This window comes from Sciurus carolinensis, chromosome 9 (assembly GCF_902686445.1).
Source record: "Sciurus carolinensis chromosome 9, mSciCar1.2, whole genome shotgun sequence".
Taxonomy (NCBI): Eukaryota; Metazoa; Chordata; class Mammalia; order Rodentia; family Sciuridae; genus Sciurus; species Sciurus carolinensis.
In genome coordinates, this window is record NC_062221.1 from 51,116,071 (window position 1) to 51,136,324 (window position 20,254).

The 20,254-nt window shown below is 33.0% G+C and overlaps 1 protein-coding gene across 1 annotated transcript in view; it reads right to left on the reverse strand.

Annotated features, from left to right (window-relative positions):
• Ccdc39 (coiled-coil domain containing 39) overlaps nucleotides 1–20,254 on the reverse strand; it is a 78,413-nt gene that overhangs the window by 47,245 nt on the left and 10,914 nt on the right. The window contains exons 4-13 of the mRNA XM_047564491.1: nucleotides 18,342–18,500; nucleotides 17,460–17,552; nucleotides 17,240–17,368; nucleotides 13,779–13,970; nucleotides 7,625–7,728; nucleotides 7,184–7,316; nucleotides 4,660–4,854; nucleotides 3,579–3,743; nucleotides 1,921–2,058; nucleotides 55–263 (exon numbers count right to left, since the gene is read on the reverse strand). Coding sequence (XP_047420447.1) covers nucleotides 55–263; nucleotides 1,921–2,058; nucleotides 3,579–3,743; nucleotides 4,660–4,854; nucleotides 7,184–7,316; nucleotides 7,625–7,728; nucleotides 13,779–13,970; nucleotides 17,240–17,368; nucleotides 17,460–17,552; nucleotides 18,342–18,500 — 1,517 coding nt within the window. The remainder of the gene's footprint in view (nucleotides 1–54; nucleotides 264–1,920; nucleotides 2,059–3,578; nucleotides 3,744–4,659; nucleotides 4,855–7,183; nucleotides 7,317–7,624; nucleotides 7,729–13,778; nucleotides 13,971–17,239; nucleotides 17,369–17,459; nucleotides 17,553–18,341; nucleotides 18,501–20,254) is intronic.

A 20,254-nucleotide genomic window follows, 5' to 3' on the forward strand; every position in this document is an offset into this window, starting at 1 on the left:
TGACTTCAAAATGTTTTCAAAATACTTTAGCTGTGTTTTAAAACTAATAATTACCTTATGCTTTGCCGTTCTTGATCAACATATCTTATTTGTGAGGTAAGCATTGTTTTATGAACATTAATTTCTTCAGTTCGCTCGTCCATGGCTGTTTGTAACTGCTGTTTCCTTTTTTCCAGGGACAGAACTTCTTCTGCCTTACTGTGAAGCATTTCTCGAGTACGTTTAACTTCAAGTTTTAAAAGATTGTCCTCTATCATCAAATCCTATCAACATAACAAAATATTCAAACATTGAAATAATTTTTATACCAAAACAAAAATATCTTCCCTTTTATTGCTCTAAAAGTCAAACTTGAGAATATGCCTTTTTACAACTTGACCAGTGACTAAGACATTAAGTAGGGTTAAATTTAAATTGCTTATAGTCATGAAATCTTAAAAAAAAAAAAAAAAGCAGGAGCAGGGAGGGTATGGCTATTCCACATCATTTTTTTATATTTCAATTTTAAATTCTGGCTCTACTAAAAAAACAAAATGAAGAAGTTATTCCCAAAATTGAAACTTACAATATCTGGAAAAAACACAAAATCCTACAGATGAACATTTTTATACTCGAAATCTCACAATATAACATGAAAACACATTTCTATTGTAAAACAATTCTGTCATTAAGTGGAGTCCTGACGTAAGAGTTAACAAATTGATCAATTTCAGAAAATAAAACATAGAAACAAATACTCCAGAATATAAGATTTTACTATTTCATAAATGTAGCTTTTCACTTGGAGGACAGCCTAGATCCCTACTAGATCTCACATGTACAAAAATAAATTCTGGATGAATGAAAAATTTAATGTGAGAGATGAGATCAATGCAACTAAAAATAGCAAACATTTTTCTGATTTTTAGGGTGACAAAGAAGCTTCTAAGCATATAAATTAGAAAGAAGAAAAAAATCCCACAGTTTGATATTTAAAAAAGATATTTTATATCTGAATAAAAATTTAAAGGCAATTAGTGAAAATATAAATGCAACAAAATATTTTACATATGAAAATATTTCATAAAAAATTAAAATATATACACCTCCCAGTGGAAAAGTAGGCCAAGAACATATATTAGATATCCAAAGAGAAAAATTATGGAACATAATGGAAAAATATTTTAAATATTTTATTAAAACATAAATGTTTAAAATATTATCTTTAAACAAAATATTTAAACATGACACATTTAAACATGTAGAATAAAAAATTTATCTATCAAATTGGCAACTGTTTTGAAAATTAGAATATCCAGTCTCAGTAATGGCAAATAAAATAAAATGTTTATACACTGCTGTTGGAGGAGTATTAGTTGAAGCCTCTAGAGGGCAATTTGGCTTAAAAAGTTTCAAGGCACCAGAAATATTTCTCTCTCTTTCTGTCTCCCTCCCTCTCTCTCTCTCTGTCCCTCCCTCCTGACCTACTTCTCTCCTTTTCTCTCTCTTCTGAGCCATAATTACACAGTTAGAAATTTAACCCAAGAAACTAACTGAAAAACTATACAATGATATATGTGCACTTTACATGAAAGTGTTATGCATAAAAGCCAGACATTGGAAAAAAACATCCCCAAAATAGAAGATGCTTAAATAAGTTATAGTAACTCATGCAGTGTTTTTGCAGAAAGTCTTCAAGAGTTGATTTTTAAGGAGTAGTGTTTAAGGAAACTTGTGTAATATATTAAAAACTGTTAAATACAAAATAATAAACCAATTTTCTTCAAAGCCTGAAATAATACACTTCAACACTTTTTCTTAGGTACAGTGATCATAACAACTTTTTTCCTCTTCATTATTTTCCATATTTTTAAAATTTTCTTCAATTAACATAAAAATGCATGGCCTTTAAAACTATATATGCATATGATTTTATTGCACCTGTTTTAAAGCTTTGGCTTTAATAAGTTCTTTCTCTGATCTCTCAATGAAAAGATTTAGTTCATCTACTTTAGTCATGAGGGACTGTTTTTCATCACAATTTTTACTGTTTGACTTCTTGATGAAGTAAAGATCATTCTGTAAAACAAGAAAAAGGTATACAAAAGTGTGTTTTAAAGAACTAAACACATACCATAATGAAAATACCTTATACATTCTCATATGTTTATAATCAGATATTTTAATTTCTCTCATGCTATGTATCTTACATAATACAGGTAGTCACGTAGAAACATTTTTATCCTCTATTAATGTTTTGGGTTTAGTCTGAACTCAATCATTCTAGGAAATATTACACATGGTTCCAGTTCAACCCAAATTATGAAGAGCTCACCATTACTATGGAGAAGGGAATTGTTCAATCCTATCCAAGTCCCAGAGTCCCAGAGAAAAGCACAGGGTCCTAAGTACAGGCTCTGGAATCAGATGACCTCTATTACGTATCAGTCATCTGCCCCTGATGGGTAACCTGCTTCCTCAGTTTCCTCTAAAATGGAAATGAGAACAATGCCTACCTCCCCAGGTTATTAGGGGATTAAAGCAGTTACTGTCAGAGTATGCATGACAGTGCGGGACACATGAGAAGTGCCATGTCAATGTTGGCTGACATTATTATTACAGATGCAATTACATGTTGCTAAATAGAAAAATATTTAATAAAATCTAATTCCATCAGATGCATTAATGGTTCATATCACCCAGATGCCAGTTTCCTAGTTCTATTCAGTTTGCTTCCCTCTTCCCACTTAGAAACCAGAGTAAGGAATGTGCTATAGTCCCTTCCTGGGTCCTAAATCAAAACTTTCATGTTCCCAGATTCCCCCCAACCCCATCCCCATACACAGGCATAAGCCCTGAACTTGCTTGTACCCTCTCTCTTCTCTCTTCTCTGCTGTCCTCTCTTCTCCCCTCCCTCCCCTCCCCTCTCCTCACCATCTCTCTTTCTCTCTCTCTCTCTCTCCTCTCCCTTCTTCCCTCTCCCCTCCCATTCTCATTGCCAGTATTTCTCTGAAGGATTAGGGCCTAAGATTACATCAAGATACTGAGAAAAGACAACTTTTTTGGCACAAATATGTGATTTCACAAAATTAAATTTAGAACAAAAGAATTAAATTTTAATGTGATTTTTCAACCTGAAGAAATGTAAAATGAGATGTAGTGGCATGGGAGAGAATATACAGGAACGGTAATCCAATGTTACCACTGAGAAAAGCAAACCTTCATTAGGTTAACTAACTTTAATATTTTTAAATTCACTTACATTTCATTATTTTGTCTCTGTTAAAAAACAAAATTGGGATAGGCATCAACTCTAGCCAACTATAAGATGAAGAAAGCAATCAGAGTAGTTAAAAAAGGAAAGAACTCTAAGTATCCCCACATGGTGACATGGACACAATCCAGATGAATCAAGAAACAAAAATCATACTCCATGGGAATGTTATATTCTAATAGTATCAAAATGTGAACCTTTGTTTATATATTTGGGTAATTGAGCAATCACCCTAACCAAAGTAGTCTTGGGAACCTATTGACTTAAAACTAAATGACTATTAACTAAGATACCAGAAACATAACAAATTTTTTGGCTAAGTTACATGTAGTTTCTTCATTTGTGTCTCCAAAAGGCCAAGTGTAGACTTTTTCTCTTCCACCAACTTCCTAAGATCAATAATTTTTGCTTCAAGGGCTTGTTTTTCTTCTGAATTAATCTCTCCCTTTAATCGTGACATCCTCCGTTCCACTTGTTGAATGTAAAAATCCTGTTATAGTTTTTAAAAAGAAGTTAATTAGGAGAAACAAATAATTCAAAGTTTCTCTGTAACATAAAAACACACTGAATATCTTGTATGCATTTGGCCTAGGCATCATCACTTACTATTAAGTCACTCTAGTCCTTTAGTGATTCAGGATAAAATCTTTCTTTAAGGGGCACAGCAACAAACCATTCTTCAACAGAATGCATGAGAATTATAAGAAAGTCATCTAAACATATAACAAAGTCAGGAGTGTTTATCATACTGCCCTAACACAGCCTTAGTAAATCTACTGGATTTACATAGACATGGATCTTTAAGGGTACATTTTCTAGAGGATGCAAAAAAGATAGTCACAAATAACTATGAAAGGCTCAAATATGATAAACTTCAAATTAATAATTTTTTAAAAATATACTAAACATAATTTTGAGAAATCAAGAATATATTAGATGAGGAAATTAAGATGTAGAAAGGGATAGTGTTAAGAAAATATCATGCATATAAATGAGATGTGTATGTGTTTAAAAATAGAGAAAAATGAAAAATACTTTTACTTATCGTCCTAGGGGTAGGAATGAAGTATCTATGTTGGCATAAATAAGAATTAACATAGTTTTTCTAGTTTTCAGGTATCAGCTGGGTTTTATTCTGGGTTCAGCTGTCCCAGGTTCCTTTAAAACATAGGTCTCCCTCACTAGAGTTCTCTCTCCTATTGCCTGTTTATGTTAGATAGAGAAAATTAGTAGCTTTTAAGTTTCCCTATTCTACTATGGCCCTAACATGATATCTCACCTTTAGCATCTGTCTATCCTTCCCAAAGAGTGCTTAGCAACTGTTCTTTTCTTAGGATATTGGGGTATCTTGGCCATCACAACTATAACAAATCAATATGGAAGACAGTCACAAGAGTAACATCTACCTGACAGTACATAATTTCTTGCTGCTTCAAAGTTTCAAAATCCAGTTTATATAATCGATTGTTGAGATGTTTCAGAGAGGAACGGGTTCCTTCAATTTCTGATATGACAGCTTTTTCTTTCATTGTCTCAGTCTGTAATTCTTGAACTTTCTTAAATAGCACATCTTTCACTATATTCAACTGAGCTTCCACTTCCTGGTAATAAGAATTATAGTGATTAATGAAATGATAATATCTTCAAATGTTTTATGTATATGAACACTGTAATTTAGGAACTTATAAACAAAATTGAAATCCTGCCACCAACATTGAAGCCCTTGAGAATATAAAGTCCCATCCATGATTTCAACAAATTCCCAACATTTCCTGTCATCTCTTCTAGTAGACTAGATTAGGAGCTTTCTATTCCTATATCATGCACTTTGTCCTGTCATCATAATTCCAACCCACATAGCCCTAGCCTCAACATTAGGTTCCTCTACTGGTTTCCTCAAAAAACAAAATCCACTGGAAAAATATAGGTTGTAAGTTCACAAAGTTCACTGCAGTCTTGAGGGTGTCAGAAGGAAGAAAGAGCATCACCCAATCTCCATCTTCTTTACAATTAATGAGCAGGTAAATGTTTAACCATCAGCTCTCCAGCGGAGGCAGGGTTCAGAAGAGAATATGACTTCCATGGTATGAACATTCACTGTGGCCAATTTCAAGTTACTATCATGATTCCACTAAAGGCAGAGTTGTAGAGTGATACACAGAAGCAGAACATTATGCAGCATTTCCAATATACAGATAGGAGACATAAGTAATTTTAACCTTAAAACAGATTATAATAAAATAATTTGGAAGGGATGAATGCTATTTATTACTTTTGCTTTTGTTTTGAATATAATTTAATTATAAATAGAATTTGATTTTAATATCTGCTGCATTTAGCAGTCAATATAAAGAATTCCTGGAAATTTAAATACTGGTTTTATGAGCTAGTAGAGGGCAGTCCCAGCACACCACTGGCACTCTCCATCACTCATACTTTGTTGGCCTCCCTGCCATGTGCCGCCCTCTAGGAAATAGAAACAAGTCCCCCAGGCCCATTTCCCTTGTTGAAAGTAGACTTAATCTTGACCTAAAAACTTTACCGCCAATGTATTCTTGGCTGTGGTTGATTTGCCAAGCCAAGATCAATTGAAAATTATCATTTTTAAATGTTGAAATAATTTCCCTCTGTGTTCTTACACCCACGCAGGCATATTTCCCTTTGATAACCAGTGAATCTCCATAGAAGTAAAAGAAATCTATGGTTGGCACATTTTAATCTTTATAAAGCAAGATAACCTGATAACCAACACATTATTTTTCATAAAACAGACAGTTTTCATTTGGTTTAAGACCTCGAAGAGTACTGGCAGAAATTTAAAGTCAGTGTTTCATGGTAAATAATATGATACATATCCAATAGAGACAGGATTAGGCTTTTTCCAGACAAACAAAAGACAATAGCAAGGAAAACTAAGAAAATGAAAACATTCCTGCTAGAATACCATTAGTACACCTGCTGCCAATCATTTTATTTTCTAATTTAGTTAATTTCTCTAAAAATGATTTTTTATTCACTGTGAGCAAAAGGTCTATTTCATATTAATTTTATAGTCTTTACAAGTTTGTAGTAAGTTCCAATGCTGCCCTCTATCATGTGCTATGGAAAATCATGCTATTAGAAGGTAAAAACACTTCAAAAAAAATAAAATAAAATTGTGTGACTTGGACTCAAACACCACTCATCAAGATTGCTACTCAGAAATTTTACACCACACTGAGGAAGCTGGATTCCATCCAAATATAAGTGAAGCCATATTTCATATATGCCTCATAAAATGTCTAGGGATTTTGCCATCATCTTTGGCTACTCCTTCTTCCTCCCCTTTGGTGCCCAAAAAAGGATAAAAGCAAGAAGTAGTGCCTACTGCAACAGAGCCATGCTTGTAGGTCACTTTGAAAGTTTTGGAAAGGAAATGATGCCCAGCCTTTTCCAGTGCCTCGAAAATTGGCTGTAATGCTACCAACACACCAGAGGCTAGGGTAGAAGAGGATGCCAGTATAATTAATAAAGTAATACAGTTTGGAGTCCATTCGTCAAAAAAAAAAAAAGTTTCTATATTGTAAGGAGTTAAAAAGATATTAGATAAGGATGAAAAATAAATAATGAATATACACCATCAGGGGACTCTAATCACAAAGACACAAAATTAAAAGATAATCAGATAAGAACCAGTATTTTTCAATACCAACAGAACATGCCAACAGAGGTGGATGTGTGGATGACGGTAGGGACATGGACACAGGAGACACTGGGAAAGAATGGAACCCAGGCCACGGTGGAGGGCAGCCTTTAAAAGGCACTGGAGGTAAGTGCTGTGAAGGTGCAAAGCCTCCCATAAGACTCCCTAGTCCTCTGATCCCAAGAGTCTAATTAATTCACTCTTGCTAAGTGTGCTGGGATTTTTTAAAAATTAAAAGTAAACTTTACCTTTACACTCTTTTCTTCCTCCTTTAACATATCTTCCAGATTGGTAGCTTTTTCTTCCACAGACATGGCTTTCTCAGTTATCTGATTTAATTTCTTTTTTACAATCTCATTATGATTTTTAATTTTTTGTAACCTAAATAGGGTTTATGAGAGAAAAATAGAAACATACCCCTAAGAAGTATTTAATGAAAACAAAGAATAATAATTTATCCTAAGACTTCTTTTTATCATTTGAAGACTTCTTTTCCTATAAACCTTTTTACTATGAATTGTATATCTAGAGCCTTTGTGATAAAAGTCAGAAAAAAAAAAACATTTTAAGCTCAATAGTGTAGTTGCTATAATTTTGCAGTTATTTTGTAGAAAATAATCTTAAATATCTAGTTCTTTTCTAGAGTTAGTAAAAAACCATAAACATATTTAAATAGCTTTTTTTCTTACCTTTCTGTTTCTTCATGAATATCTTTCTTTATTTTGGAAATATTCTTCCTCAGAGCTTCTAAATCACTGGAAGTTCTATTCACAGTGGCTTTTAAAGAATCCAGCTAACAATAGTTAAGTGACAAAAATTATTTATTTTCTTATAAATTAATTTCCTTTCTAAGAAGTTCTATTGTGCCCACTTCTAAGTTCTAACCTATACCACACCCATAAAAACTTTTTTGTAATTAGTATTTATGTATTTTCTTATTGATTTTCATATCAATTTTAAATGGTCTGTTTTATGATACCATTAAATTATTTAAAAGCTACATATATGTGTTGAAATGCAGAAATGTCCAATATTGCTAGACCTACTCAGGAGGAACATTTCACAGGATTCAAGATAAATTAATGTCTGTCTATAAAGTACTTGTGAAAATCATATGAGATACAGTTGGATCTGAAGAGAAATCTCAAAGATTCTAATACATCATCCTAAATAAACACATCTTCCTAGTGACCTCCATTTTACCAATAATCTAAATTGTTAAAAAACAAAGTCCAACTTACAAATTTTCTCCTTCATTAAGACCCTTTGCAAAAACCTAAGGACTCTACCAAAACATAAGATAGAACTAATAAACAAATTCAGTAAAGTTACAGGATACAAAATCAACATCTAAAATCTAGTTTATTTCTAAACACTAACAACAAACTATCTGAAAAAGAAATTTTTAAATAGCCCATTTACAAAAGCACTAATAAGAGTAAAATATTTAGGAATAAATTTAACAAAGAAGGTGAAAGATCTTACTCTGAAAAATGTAAAACATCGATAAAACAAATTGTACAGGACACAAGTAAATGGAAATAGATATCCAGTATTCATGAATTAGAAGAAATAACACTGTCTGAATGATCATAATACTTGAAGCAGATTCAATAAAATCCCTATCAAAATTCCAAAAGACCCTAAATAGCTAAAGCAGTCTTAAGTAAGAAAAGCAAAGCTGGAGGAATCACACTTCCTGAGTTCCAAACTATATTATAAAGCTATACCACAACATACAGAAATAAATAAACATAATTCATCACATCAGAAGACTTAAAAGGTTGGGGTTTCAGCTCAGAGGTAAAGTGCTTTCCTGGTACGTGTGTGGCACTGGGTTTGATCCTTGGCACCACAAAAATATATATAAATAAAGGTATTGCATCCATCTAGAACTAAAAATATTTTTAAAAGAAGACTTAAAGACAGGAATGATATGATCATCTCAATAGATACAGAAAAAGCATTTGACAAAATATACCACCCCTTCATGTTTAAAATAGCAGAAAAACTATGGATAGTAGGATTGTACCTCAACATTGTAAAAGCTATATATGCTAAATCCATGGCCAACATCATTCTAAATGGAGAAAAGGTGAAAGTATTCCCTCTAAAAACTGGAGCAAGACAGAGACAAGCCTTCTTTCACCAATTCTATTCAACATAGTCCTTGAAACTCTAGCCAGAGCAATTGGACAAAAGAAAGAAATGAAAGGGATACAAATAGGAAAAGAACTCAACCAACCCTATTTTCCCATGGATATAATTCTATATTTAGAGATTGAAAAAATTCCACCAGAAAACTTCTAGAACTCATAAATGAATTCAACAAAGTAGCAAAATACAAAATTACCACCCATAAATCAAATCATTCCTATACATCAGTGATGAATCCACTGAAAGAGAAATTAGGAAAACTACCCCATTCATAATAGCCTCAAAAAATTAAAATATTTGGGAATCAATCTAACAAAAGACCTCTACGATGAAAACTACAGAACACTAAAGAAAGAAATTGAAGAAGACCTTAGAAGATGGAAAGTTCTCCCATGCTCTTGAACAGGCAGAATACACTGTCAAAATGACCACACTACCAAAAACGTTATACAGATTTGATGCAATTCCTATTAAAATTCCAATGACATTCTTTCTAGAAATAGAGCAGTCATGAAATTCATTTGGAAAAAATAAACCCAGAATAGCCAAAGCAATCCTACTGAGGAAAGTGAAGAAGAAGGCATCACAATAACACACCTTAAATTATACTACAGAATTGTAGTAACAATTATGGCATGGTACTGGCACAAAAACAGACATGTAAATCAATAGTATAGAATAGAAGACACAGAGACAAACCCACATTAATATGGTTATCTCATACTAGACAAAGGCACCAAAAACATACATTGGAGAAAAGATAGCCTCTTCAACAAATGGTGCTGGGAAAAAATGGAAATCCATACGCAATAAAATGACATGAAACCTCTATCTCTCACCCAGCACAAAAATCAACTCAAAGTAGATCAAGGACTTAGGCACTAGAACAGAGACGTTGCGCCTAATAGAAGAAAAAGTAGGACCAAATCTTCATCATGTCAGCTAAGGAACCAGCTTCCTTAACAAGACTCCTAAACCACAAGAAGTAAAATCAAGAATCAATAAGTGGGATGGAATTAAACTAAAAAGCTTCTTCACAGCAAAGTAAACAAATCAATAACATGAAGAGAGAGCCTACAAAATGGGAGAAAATCTTTGCCATATGCACCTCAGATAGAGAATTTATCTCCAGGATATACAAAGAACTCAATAAATTTAATACCAAAAATAAAATAAAATAAAATTACCCAATCAATAAATAGGCTAAGAACTAAACAGACACTTCACAGAAGAAGAAATATGAATAGTCAGCAACTACATGAAAAATGTTCAACAATTCTAGCAATTAGAGAAATACAAATCAAAACTGCACTGAGATTCCACCTCACTCCAGTAAGAATGGCAATTATCAAGAATACAAGTAACAACAAATGTGGGCAAGAATATGGGCAAAATGGTTCACTCATACATTGCTGGTGGGATTCCAAATTGGTGCAACCACTATGGAAAGCAGTATGGAAATTCCTTAGAAAACTTGGAACGCAATCACCATGTGACCCAGTTATCCCACTCCTCATCTTATACCCAAAGGACTTAAAATCAGCATATACAATGAGGCAGATACTTCAATGTTTATAGCAGCTCAATTCACAATAGCCAAAGCTATGGAACCAACCTAGGTACCCTACAACAGATGAATGGATAAAGAAAACGTGATATATATACAAAATGGACTATATTACTCAGTCATAAAGAATGAGATTATGGCATTTGCCAGGAAATGGATGGAACTGGAGACTATCATACTAAGTGAAATAAGCCAGTCCCAAAAAACCAAAGGCCAAATGTTCTTTCTGATATGTGGATGTAGACTCACAACAAGGGAGGGGAAGAACGGAAGTTCATTGGACTAGACAAAGGGAATGAAGGGAAGAAAGTGGGCATGGGAATAGGAAAAACAATAGAACGAATCAAACATATCTTCCCTATCCTTACATATGAATACACCACCAATGTAAATTCACATTATATACAACCACAATAATGGGATCCTAATTGGAACAAGTTATACTTATTCTATGTATGTATAATATGTCAAAATATACCCTATTGTCATGTATATCTAGGAAAAATTTTAAAAATGGATTAAAGAAATGGAACCATAAAATTCTGAGAATAAAACATATGGAAAAAGCTCCTTGACATTAGTTTTCACAAAAATTTTTTGGATTTAGTATAAAAAGCACATGCAAAAAAGTTTACACTTACGATTACTTTTATCAAAAAATAAAAAGCATTGGTGAGGATGTCATGGAAAGGAAATCTTTACACACTGGTGGTGGGAATGTAAATTTTTAAAGTTATTATGAAAAAAAAAAGTTTCCTCAAAAAATTAAAAACAGAACTACCATATAATCCAGTAATCCTACTTCTCAATCCCCTAAGTCCATTGTAGCATTATTCACAATAGTCAAAATAGGGAAACAGCCTAAGTATCCATGAACAGATGAATTGATAAGAGAAATGTGATGTATGTGATACATACACACAAAAATCCTGGTATTTCCAAAACCAAGGACGAAATGTGAGGGTGCTATGCTAAATTAATTATGCAAGACTCAGAAAGACAAATACTGCATGATCTCACATATACATGGAATCTAATAAAGTCGAACTTGCATTAGCAGATAACAGAATGGTAGTTAGCAGGGGCTAGATATTGGTCAAAGAACAAAAATATTTAGTTATAATATAAAGAAGTTCTGGAAATCTAAAGTATAGCATGGTTAATACTAGTATATTATATAAGTGAAATTTTCTAAGAGAGTAGTTCTGAAGTTTCTCACCACACACACCCAAATAAACTGTTACGTGAAGTGATAGGTATGTTAATTAGCATAATCAGGGTAATCATTTCACATTGTATGTACTGATCAAAACACCACATTTTATACCATAAATATACACAATTTTATTTGTCAATTGATTGTCTATGAAGCCCCAAAAAAGAGATACATGTATTTTTGAAATAAAAGAAAATTTGTAATCTATTAAATATAATTAAGAGTAACTATCTCAATGTAAGACAGAGGTTCTAACATCCTAGTGTGTAAAATATTTTTTAAATTAATAATGTATACATGAATGTTCTCAGCAATATTATCCAAAATAACTTTTTAAGTGGTAATAACCCCGATGAATGGTTAAATGATGGAGTATATTCATTCAATGAAATATTATTCTGCATAAGAAGGAATGAAGGACTTATACATGCTATTATGTGGATGAACCCTGAAAATATAAAGAAACTAGACAAAAAGCTATATGTTATATTCCATTTTATGAAATGTACATGATAAGAAAATCTCTAGAGAAAGAAAATAGATCAGTAGTTGTCAAGGGTCTAGAGAAGGGAGAAAAGGATAACTACTATTGAAGATAGGGTTTCTCTTTGATGTGACACAAACTTTCTAAAATTAGACTGTAGTGATGGTTTCCCAACTCCATGAACATATTAAAAACTTTTGAATGGGACACTCACTATAAAAGGATAAATTATTATATGGTAGTTATATCTTGATAAATAAATTATGACTGATTAAAGGAATAAATGAATCAATCAATTCCTGTGAATTTTTTTTTTTTTTTTTTTTGTGGTGCTGGGGATTGAACCCAGGGCCTTGTGCTTGACAGGCAAACACTCTACAAACTGAGCTATATCCCTAGCCCCCCTGTGATCTTTCTTGCAATTGGTTTAAACCCTGAAATTTTTAAGAATGAGCTATCAGCAGTGAGTTCTAATTTAAGCAAGAAATTATTTATTTTTATGATCTTATATAATTATTCTCTTTAGACAGAAAAAAATCTTTCCTTCTCCATCAGAGATAAAAATGATAACACCTGAAAGAATAAAATAGTTTACAATATTCCAATTTTCTACCTCAAGAGTGGTAACTTCAGATCATAAGACCTCAACACAGAAATATTATAAAGATTCTCTTTTGCTAACTAAGGAATTGCTCTCCCCAAGAATAGTCTAATTGACATGGATGCCTGAGAAGTTTTGTCCTCTAATTCTGTTTAAAGGTACTTTATCACCACATTAGGCTACTACCAGACTAATATATCATTCCAAATTAGCCTACTACAAGACCAAAATAATATTAGTGAAAAAACTGAACTTAAAGCAGGTATCTCCAGTAGAATTTTAGAGTTAAAATTACACATGTAGCAATGGAAAGAAACTTCACATTATCACTCATAATTCTGTGTTTATATTCATTTGCCTGTTATCTTGCCATTACAATTTTCCATCTAGATCCTCAGAAACCATTAGTCCCTACAGAACATCATATGTGGCAGGCAGATTGGGCACTGCACAACTCCACAGGGGGAGCCCTCCCAGGTACCTCACCATTCTGGGGCTCAGTGTGAGTATCCTAGGAGTTTCATAAGAGATGCAGCAAGAATAACTAGAAGGTAGTTCTTTAAACCAAGGAAAGACTTTATGCTAACTTTATAGTAATCTTCATGTTTGCTGACTTCCTTTTACTTCTTCTGATCTTTCCCTTAAATGCATGCCAGTGTTGGATTGACAGTATAATTAATAATGGGTAAGTTGTTTATATTATATTGTATAATTGTTAACTAACAATGAATCATTCAGTCTGATATAAACTTATAAAGGGAGAAGCTGTTTTTCGTTACTCATATGAACACACAAACCTGTCTTTTTAGTTGACATACCTCATCCTTCAGTTGACTTCTACTAGTCTCATGCTGTTGATACTCCATTCTGCATTTAAAAGCTTTACGCTCAGCAGCAGAAATTTTTTTTTCATATTCTGCATTATTCCCGATCTCACTTTCCAAAAACTTAATCTTTTCTTTGACCAAATTTTCTTTTTCTCTTGTTTCCTGCTTTACCTTTATTAAGGCCTAGGATTGAAACAAATGTGTTCACTTATATATCTGTTTAATATGACAAAACTAAAAGGAACTTCATTTTTATTTTTCCATTATTATATCCAGTATTTATTTAAAAACTTAGAACATTTTAAGAGAGACTTTTATATGATTAAAAACAAAATACTAATACGTTACATACTAGTATCTATAAACTCATATTGCTAAAGGTCTCTGTAAGAAAAACAGTTGGGCCTTTACATAAGAAGGGTTAACACCTAAAAACATAGTACTGAATACTTTTCACATAGAAACTTGCGTTTTAATGAAATTTTCCAAATATTTTATAGATCAGTATTTTTCATCTTTCAAAAATAACGTTTTGGTTATTTGTTTCCATAGGAATCTCTTCACTTGGACCTTTTGCTGGTCTTAAAGATACAATAATAAATGAAATGCATAAAGTGCATACCTGAAATGTGGACAAAACATTATGGGAACAAAGAGATGATGAATTCTACCCCAGAGGACTCACTAGAAGATATACTCAAGGGGCATCATTTGAGTCAGGCCTATAACCAAGCATGGAGATGCACAAATATTCTAAAGTTGTTAGAGTGCAGAGGTGGTGGGGGTGGGAGCAGAAAGGGGATGGGACTAGATTAAGAACAGGTGCAGGGAAACAGATGCAAGGAATGAGGCTGGAAAGGCAGGGCTTAGGCCAAAATTGTGAAAAATCAAATGCCATTTAAAAGAGGGTCAACTTTTAAGCATTGTGGAACAAAGATTTTAAATATGAAAAGATCAGATAAGGTTTTTACAAGTAACTCTGATGACAACAGATTTGTTGAATTAAAAGGAAAAATTACCCTGATGGTTTTTCTTTTCAAGTTTTCCCAAATGGGATCCTACCAAATAACCAGTCCTAGGAGACTGGGGAAGGAGATATGCATTCTGAAATCAGTAAGTTTTTTAAATGCATGTTTTTTAAATGCAAATCATATTGTACATACTTGCATATTAAATGGATGTATATCTGAAATTTAATGTACTTTTAATAAAATGTTTTAAATGTGTTTAATGTAGTATTCTATATATTCTCTATAATAAAAACATTCTATATAATTATAATTAAAATTCTATATAATTATTGGGTTCATTCAAACAAAAGACATAGTAAAACTTCCTATGTTTAACTATTTCTAATGATCATTCTAAAGTTACTTGCATTATATTAATTTTTCTAACATTTAGGCAAATGCTTTAAACCTATGTCAACATTTATTTTTCTTAATAGTGCTATTTTTGTTTTCATATGGGTGGTGCTCATAAGTGATATTCCAACATTTCTACCTTGGAATAAAAGCATAGTAGAAAAATATTTTTTCTTTTCTAAATATTGTTTCTTTTGAGAAGCCAATTTCAGAATTTTTTTGGCTGAACTCCTGCCAAGACGGCACTAAAAAGGCAAGCATCATTTTGGAGTGAGACAAAGAATACAATTTCAGTTATAGAAGATCAAAATATGCCAGCCAAAGAAAAAAATGCCACTTCAGCTTATTGACCATTTTGAGTTAAAGGCACTTGAAAAACTGCAGATCCCAAGAAGGGTATACTCTGAACTTTTTTTCCCCCCACTGAAAGCAAAAGGCAAAACTCCTATGTGAAAGGTGCCCTTCCTAGAGTAGGTGAAAGACGTTCACATCACCAGAGACCAGGAGTCAAGGCCAAGAGAAATCTGGACAAACAAATCTAGTCAAACTAACTCTTACCATCCTACTTACTTTTCCAAAATTACAATTCTTTGTTCAACTTAGTATGTAAGCACTTAGGACGTGCCACTTCTGTTGAGTCTTTGTATTTCTTGTATGTGGGCTTTTGTATTTGTAAATAAACTATGTATGCTTTTCTCCTGTTAATCTTTTTTTCTTTTTTCCAATCCCAAAAAGAAAAGCTAACAGGGTAAAGATAGAAAAACCTAACCTCACCTTCCTTACCCAATTCTAAATGCTGTATCAGTGTGAAACTGCTCTCATTGACTCGCAAGAACTGATTTACGCATGTCTACTCAACTCTGTGTTCGGGGAATCGCGTTGGTATGGAAGTAGTTATACCATAGAAATCAGAAATACTTAAATCAGGAGGTCTTTCGTTTGTTCAACTTGTTTTGTTCTCAGAAAACAGTTGTAAAAACATTTAGAAGTATATCACTCCCTAAAGAAACCACCTCTGAGCACCCTCCCTAGTCTCAGACAAGAACCCACTTTGAATATGACCAAGCAGCTACTAGTTGTTCTGCCAAATCAAAGGGTTGAGTCAATTTAACCAGGGAGTGGCTATAGATCGTAGACCTATAATCTTGAATCTGACACATTTAATATACACAGGGGAGACAAACAGGTCTTGATTTTGAAAGTAGAAAGAAGTTAAGAAATAGATAACAATATCTGCACTAAGAATTAAGAGGACCTCATAGTATAATTAATTCTCACTTATTCCTCCTACGGAGACACAGCCCATTTACCAATAAAACATTGGTCTCTTACAAAATTTTAAAAGACAAAAATCACAAATAAACCATATCCAGTTATCAGAATTCCAAACTCCCAGTGGCCTTGGCCGCTGCCGGCCTTTTCTTGGAACAGATTTGGAATGGAATTTAACACATCTTCTCAACCTCCTTCTTTCCTCCTTGATCACTTCTCCTTTCCAACTCCTTCTAATCTTCCCACTCTTACTCACCAATACTTCATTCCTCATTTGTTTCCCAAAAACGTTCTCCTAAATTATCTCTGAAAGTAACAAGTGAGAACAATAGGTCTACATTGCTATTGTGCCATCCTCATCCAATTCTACAGCATTACTGGGGTGCCCCAACTTCAAAAGTTAAACCTCATAACCCCCTAGGTTTCTTACTGAATTTCCCTCCTTATATCTTGGTTATGCACCAAGACTTATTTCCCTACACCTGTAACTTATTGCCAAATTGCATACATGTTAAATCTAAGGCAACATGGACAACCAGGTATAAGTTAGGGCCTTGGTTTTACTGCAATAATATTTGTGACACAATTCAGAAATGACAGGATTCAGCCTTCATGGATTATAATAGTATAAGAAAATAATCTTTGTAAAATCACATTTAGAATTGCAGAGAGTCAGCTTTGAAGAACACTTACCAAAATTATTGAATCCTGTTGCAAAAGTGACTTCCAAATAACACTGTGATTTACATTTAAAATAATGAGTTAAATACAAAGAGACAAATACAGCTGAACTTTAAAAGAACCAAACTACTTTACCAGGGCACAGTTATCTATGTCTTGATCCCTTCTCTGCATCTGTTCTATTGTGTTCTCCCACTGTTGAATGAGTTCTTGTCTTTCCTCATGAATCTTACGAAAGTCTTGTGCTGCTTTATCCAATTCTAACTGTCAATAGAGAGCAGAGGGCATTTCTGTGAACTTAAGTGCTTTTGTAAACATCACCTTGAAAATAAATAAAAATCTTCATTAGACCAACCTGTGCACTTAGAGTCTCTATGAGTTCATTGTCAAGAACCTTTCTTCTCTGATTACATTCCAAAGTCAGTCTTTCTAATTGCAGGGTCAGGGCCTAAGATGTGATTTCATGCAAAATATTCATAATTATCATTTTATTAACTTAAAAGCTGTTAAGATACTATACCCAACATTAACTATTTTTATACCATATTATGCATTATTTGATATCTAAACCAACTAAAAATAATATACATTTTCCTTACCTTTTAACCCTACAGGGCTGCTGTTTACATATAGCTTCATGAAAACTTAATAATTTCTAAAATGACTCAATACTTCTAATATAGGAAAATGATTAAATTACAATCAGACATTTGAAATGATATTTAGTCTACCAGAAAATAGCATGTTTTATAATACTAACTTTGTTAGTATTACCAGACGTAAGTGGATTATAAGTGATGGTTATGATAACAGATAAATAAATAGCAAAATATTCTCAAATCAGCAAAAAATACAATATTCAAACTGTATTTTAAATAAAATAGGTAAAATATCAATAAAAAGTTCTACTATAAGACTTTCTGTTCTGAAATACTCTCAAGAATCCTCCTAAATCAAAATAGTCTTAACCTGAGGTTCATGGATCCCTAACTGATCAAAGGAGAATCTATAAAACTGTCAAAGATCTGTAAAACCACCAGAAAAATTTTGTGAGTATTTAAGTATAGTCATTTTTTCTATAGAGAAAATATTTGGCTTTATTGGATTCTCAAAGGAGCCCCTGGCCCTGTTTTAAAAATCAGTAAATACAATTGTAGGTAGGTAGGTAAGAAAGAAGGAAAGAAGGAAGATGACATACTACAGATTCAGAGCCAAACCAACAATTATAATATCTCACCCTAATTTTATTATCATCTTGTTGTGCATATTTCTGAAGAGTGAGGGCATCACTATCTTTACGAGCTGATTCTTCTAACCAGGTCTCCAATGCTTGCTGGTCCCAGTTCATTTGACATTTCAAACCATTCAATTTTTGAGTAGCTTTAAATATGCCATTCTTATTTCCAAGGAATGCGAAAGATAGATTACAAAATGTTATTTATTATACAAATTAAAATAAAACATAACATTGTCTACAACAGAACATATTAAGCAGAAATTCTGTCCATGTCTTAGATATTTATAATGTCACATTTAATTACATAACCTCCATACTCATATTTAAATTCTTTAGTCATAAAATAGAGAAGAGGTAATTACACAAAGTTGAGAACAGTAGTTGAGCCAGAAGTCTCTTGAAAAGGTTTTTGGAACAGCATGGTATTGATACAAAAACAGACAAGAAGACCAGTGGGACAGAATAGAAGACACAGAGACAAACCCACATAAATATAATTATCTCATACTAGACAAAGGTGCCATAAACATACATTGAAGAAAAATAGCTTCTTCAACAAATGGTGCTGGGAAAACTGGAAATTCATATGTAGCAAAATGAAATTAAACCCCTATCTTTCATCCTGTCCCAAACTCAACTCAAAGTGTATCAAGAACCTAGGCATTAGACCAGAAACCCTGCTCCTAATAGAAGAAAATGTAGGAGTAAAGCTACATCATGTCAGTTAAGGATCCAACTTCCTCAACAAGACTACTAAAGCACAAGAAATAAAATAAAGAATCAATAAATGGAATGGAATCAAACTAAAAAGTTTCTTCACATCAAAGGAAACAATAACATGAAGAGAGAGCCCACAGAATGAGAGAAAATCTTTGCTACACGCACCTCTGATAGAGCATTAATCTCCAGGATATACAAAGAACCCAAAACACTTAACACACACACAAAAAAACGAATAACCCAATCAATAAATGTGCTAAGGAACTGCACAGACATTTCACAGAAGAAGAAATACAATGGTCAACAAATATATATGAAAATTTTTTCAATATCTCTAGCAATTAGAGAAATGCAAATTAAAACAACACTGAGATTCCATCTTACTCCAGTCAGAATGGCAATTATCAAGATTACAAGTAACAACAAATGTTGGTGAAGATGTGGGAAAATGGTTCAATCATACATTGCTGATGGGACTGCAAATAGGTGCAATCACTCTGAAAAGTAGTGAGATTTCTCAGAAAACTTGGAATAGAACCACCATTTGACTCATTTATCCCAATCCTTGGTATATACCCAAAGGACTTAAAAATAAGCATACTACCCTGACTCAACCACATCAATGTTTACAGCAGTTCACAATAGCAAAGCTATGGAGTTTTTCAACAGATGCCCTTCAACAGATAAATGGATAAAGAAAATGTGATATATATACACAATGGACTCAGCCATAAAGAAGAATGAAATTATGGCATTTGCTGGTAAATGGATGGAACTGGAGACTATCATGCTAAGTGAAATAAGTCAATCCCAAAAAACCAAAGGCCAAATGTTCTCTCTGATATGTAGATGCTAACACAATAAGGGGAGCAGAAAGGAAGAATTGAAGTTCGTTGGAATAGACAAGGGGGAATGAAAGGAAGGGAGAAGAGATAGGAATAGAAAGACAATAGAAAGAATCGGACATAATTTTCCTATGTTCATATATGAATACATAACCAGTGAAACTCCACATCATGTACAACCACAATAATGGGATCCCAATTAGAATAAGTTATACTCCATGTGTGCATAATATGTCAAAATACACTCTACTCTTATGTATATCTAAAAAGAACAAATTAAAAAAAAAGAAGTTTTTTGGAAAGCTCCCTCACAGCTACTCATCAGTCATTCCACCAAAACCACTGAAA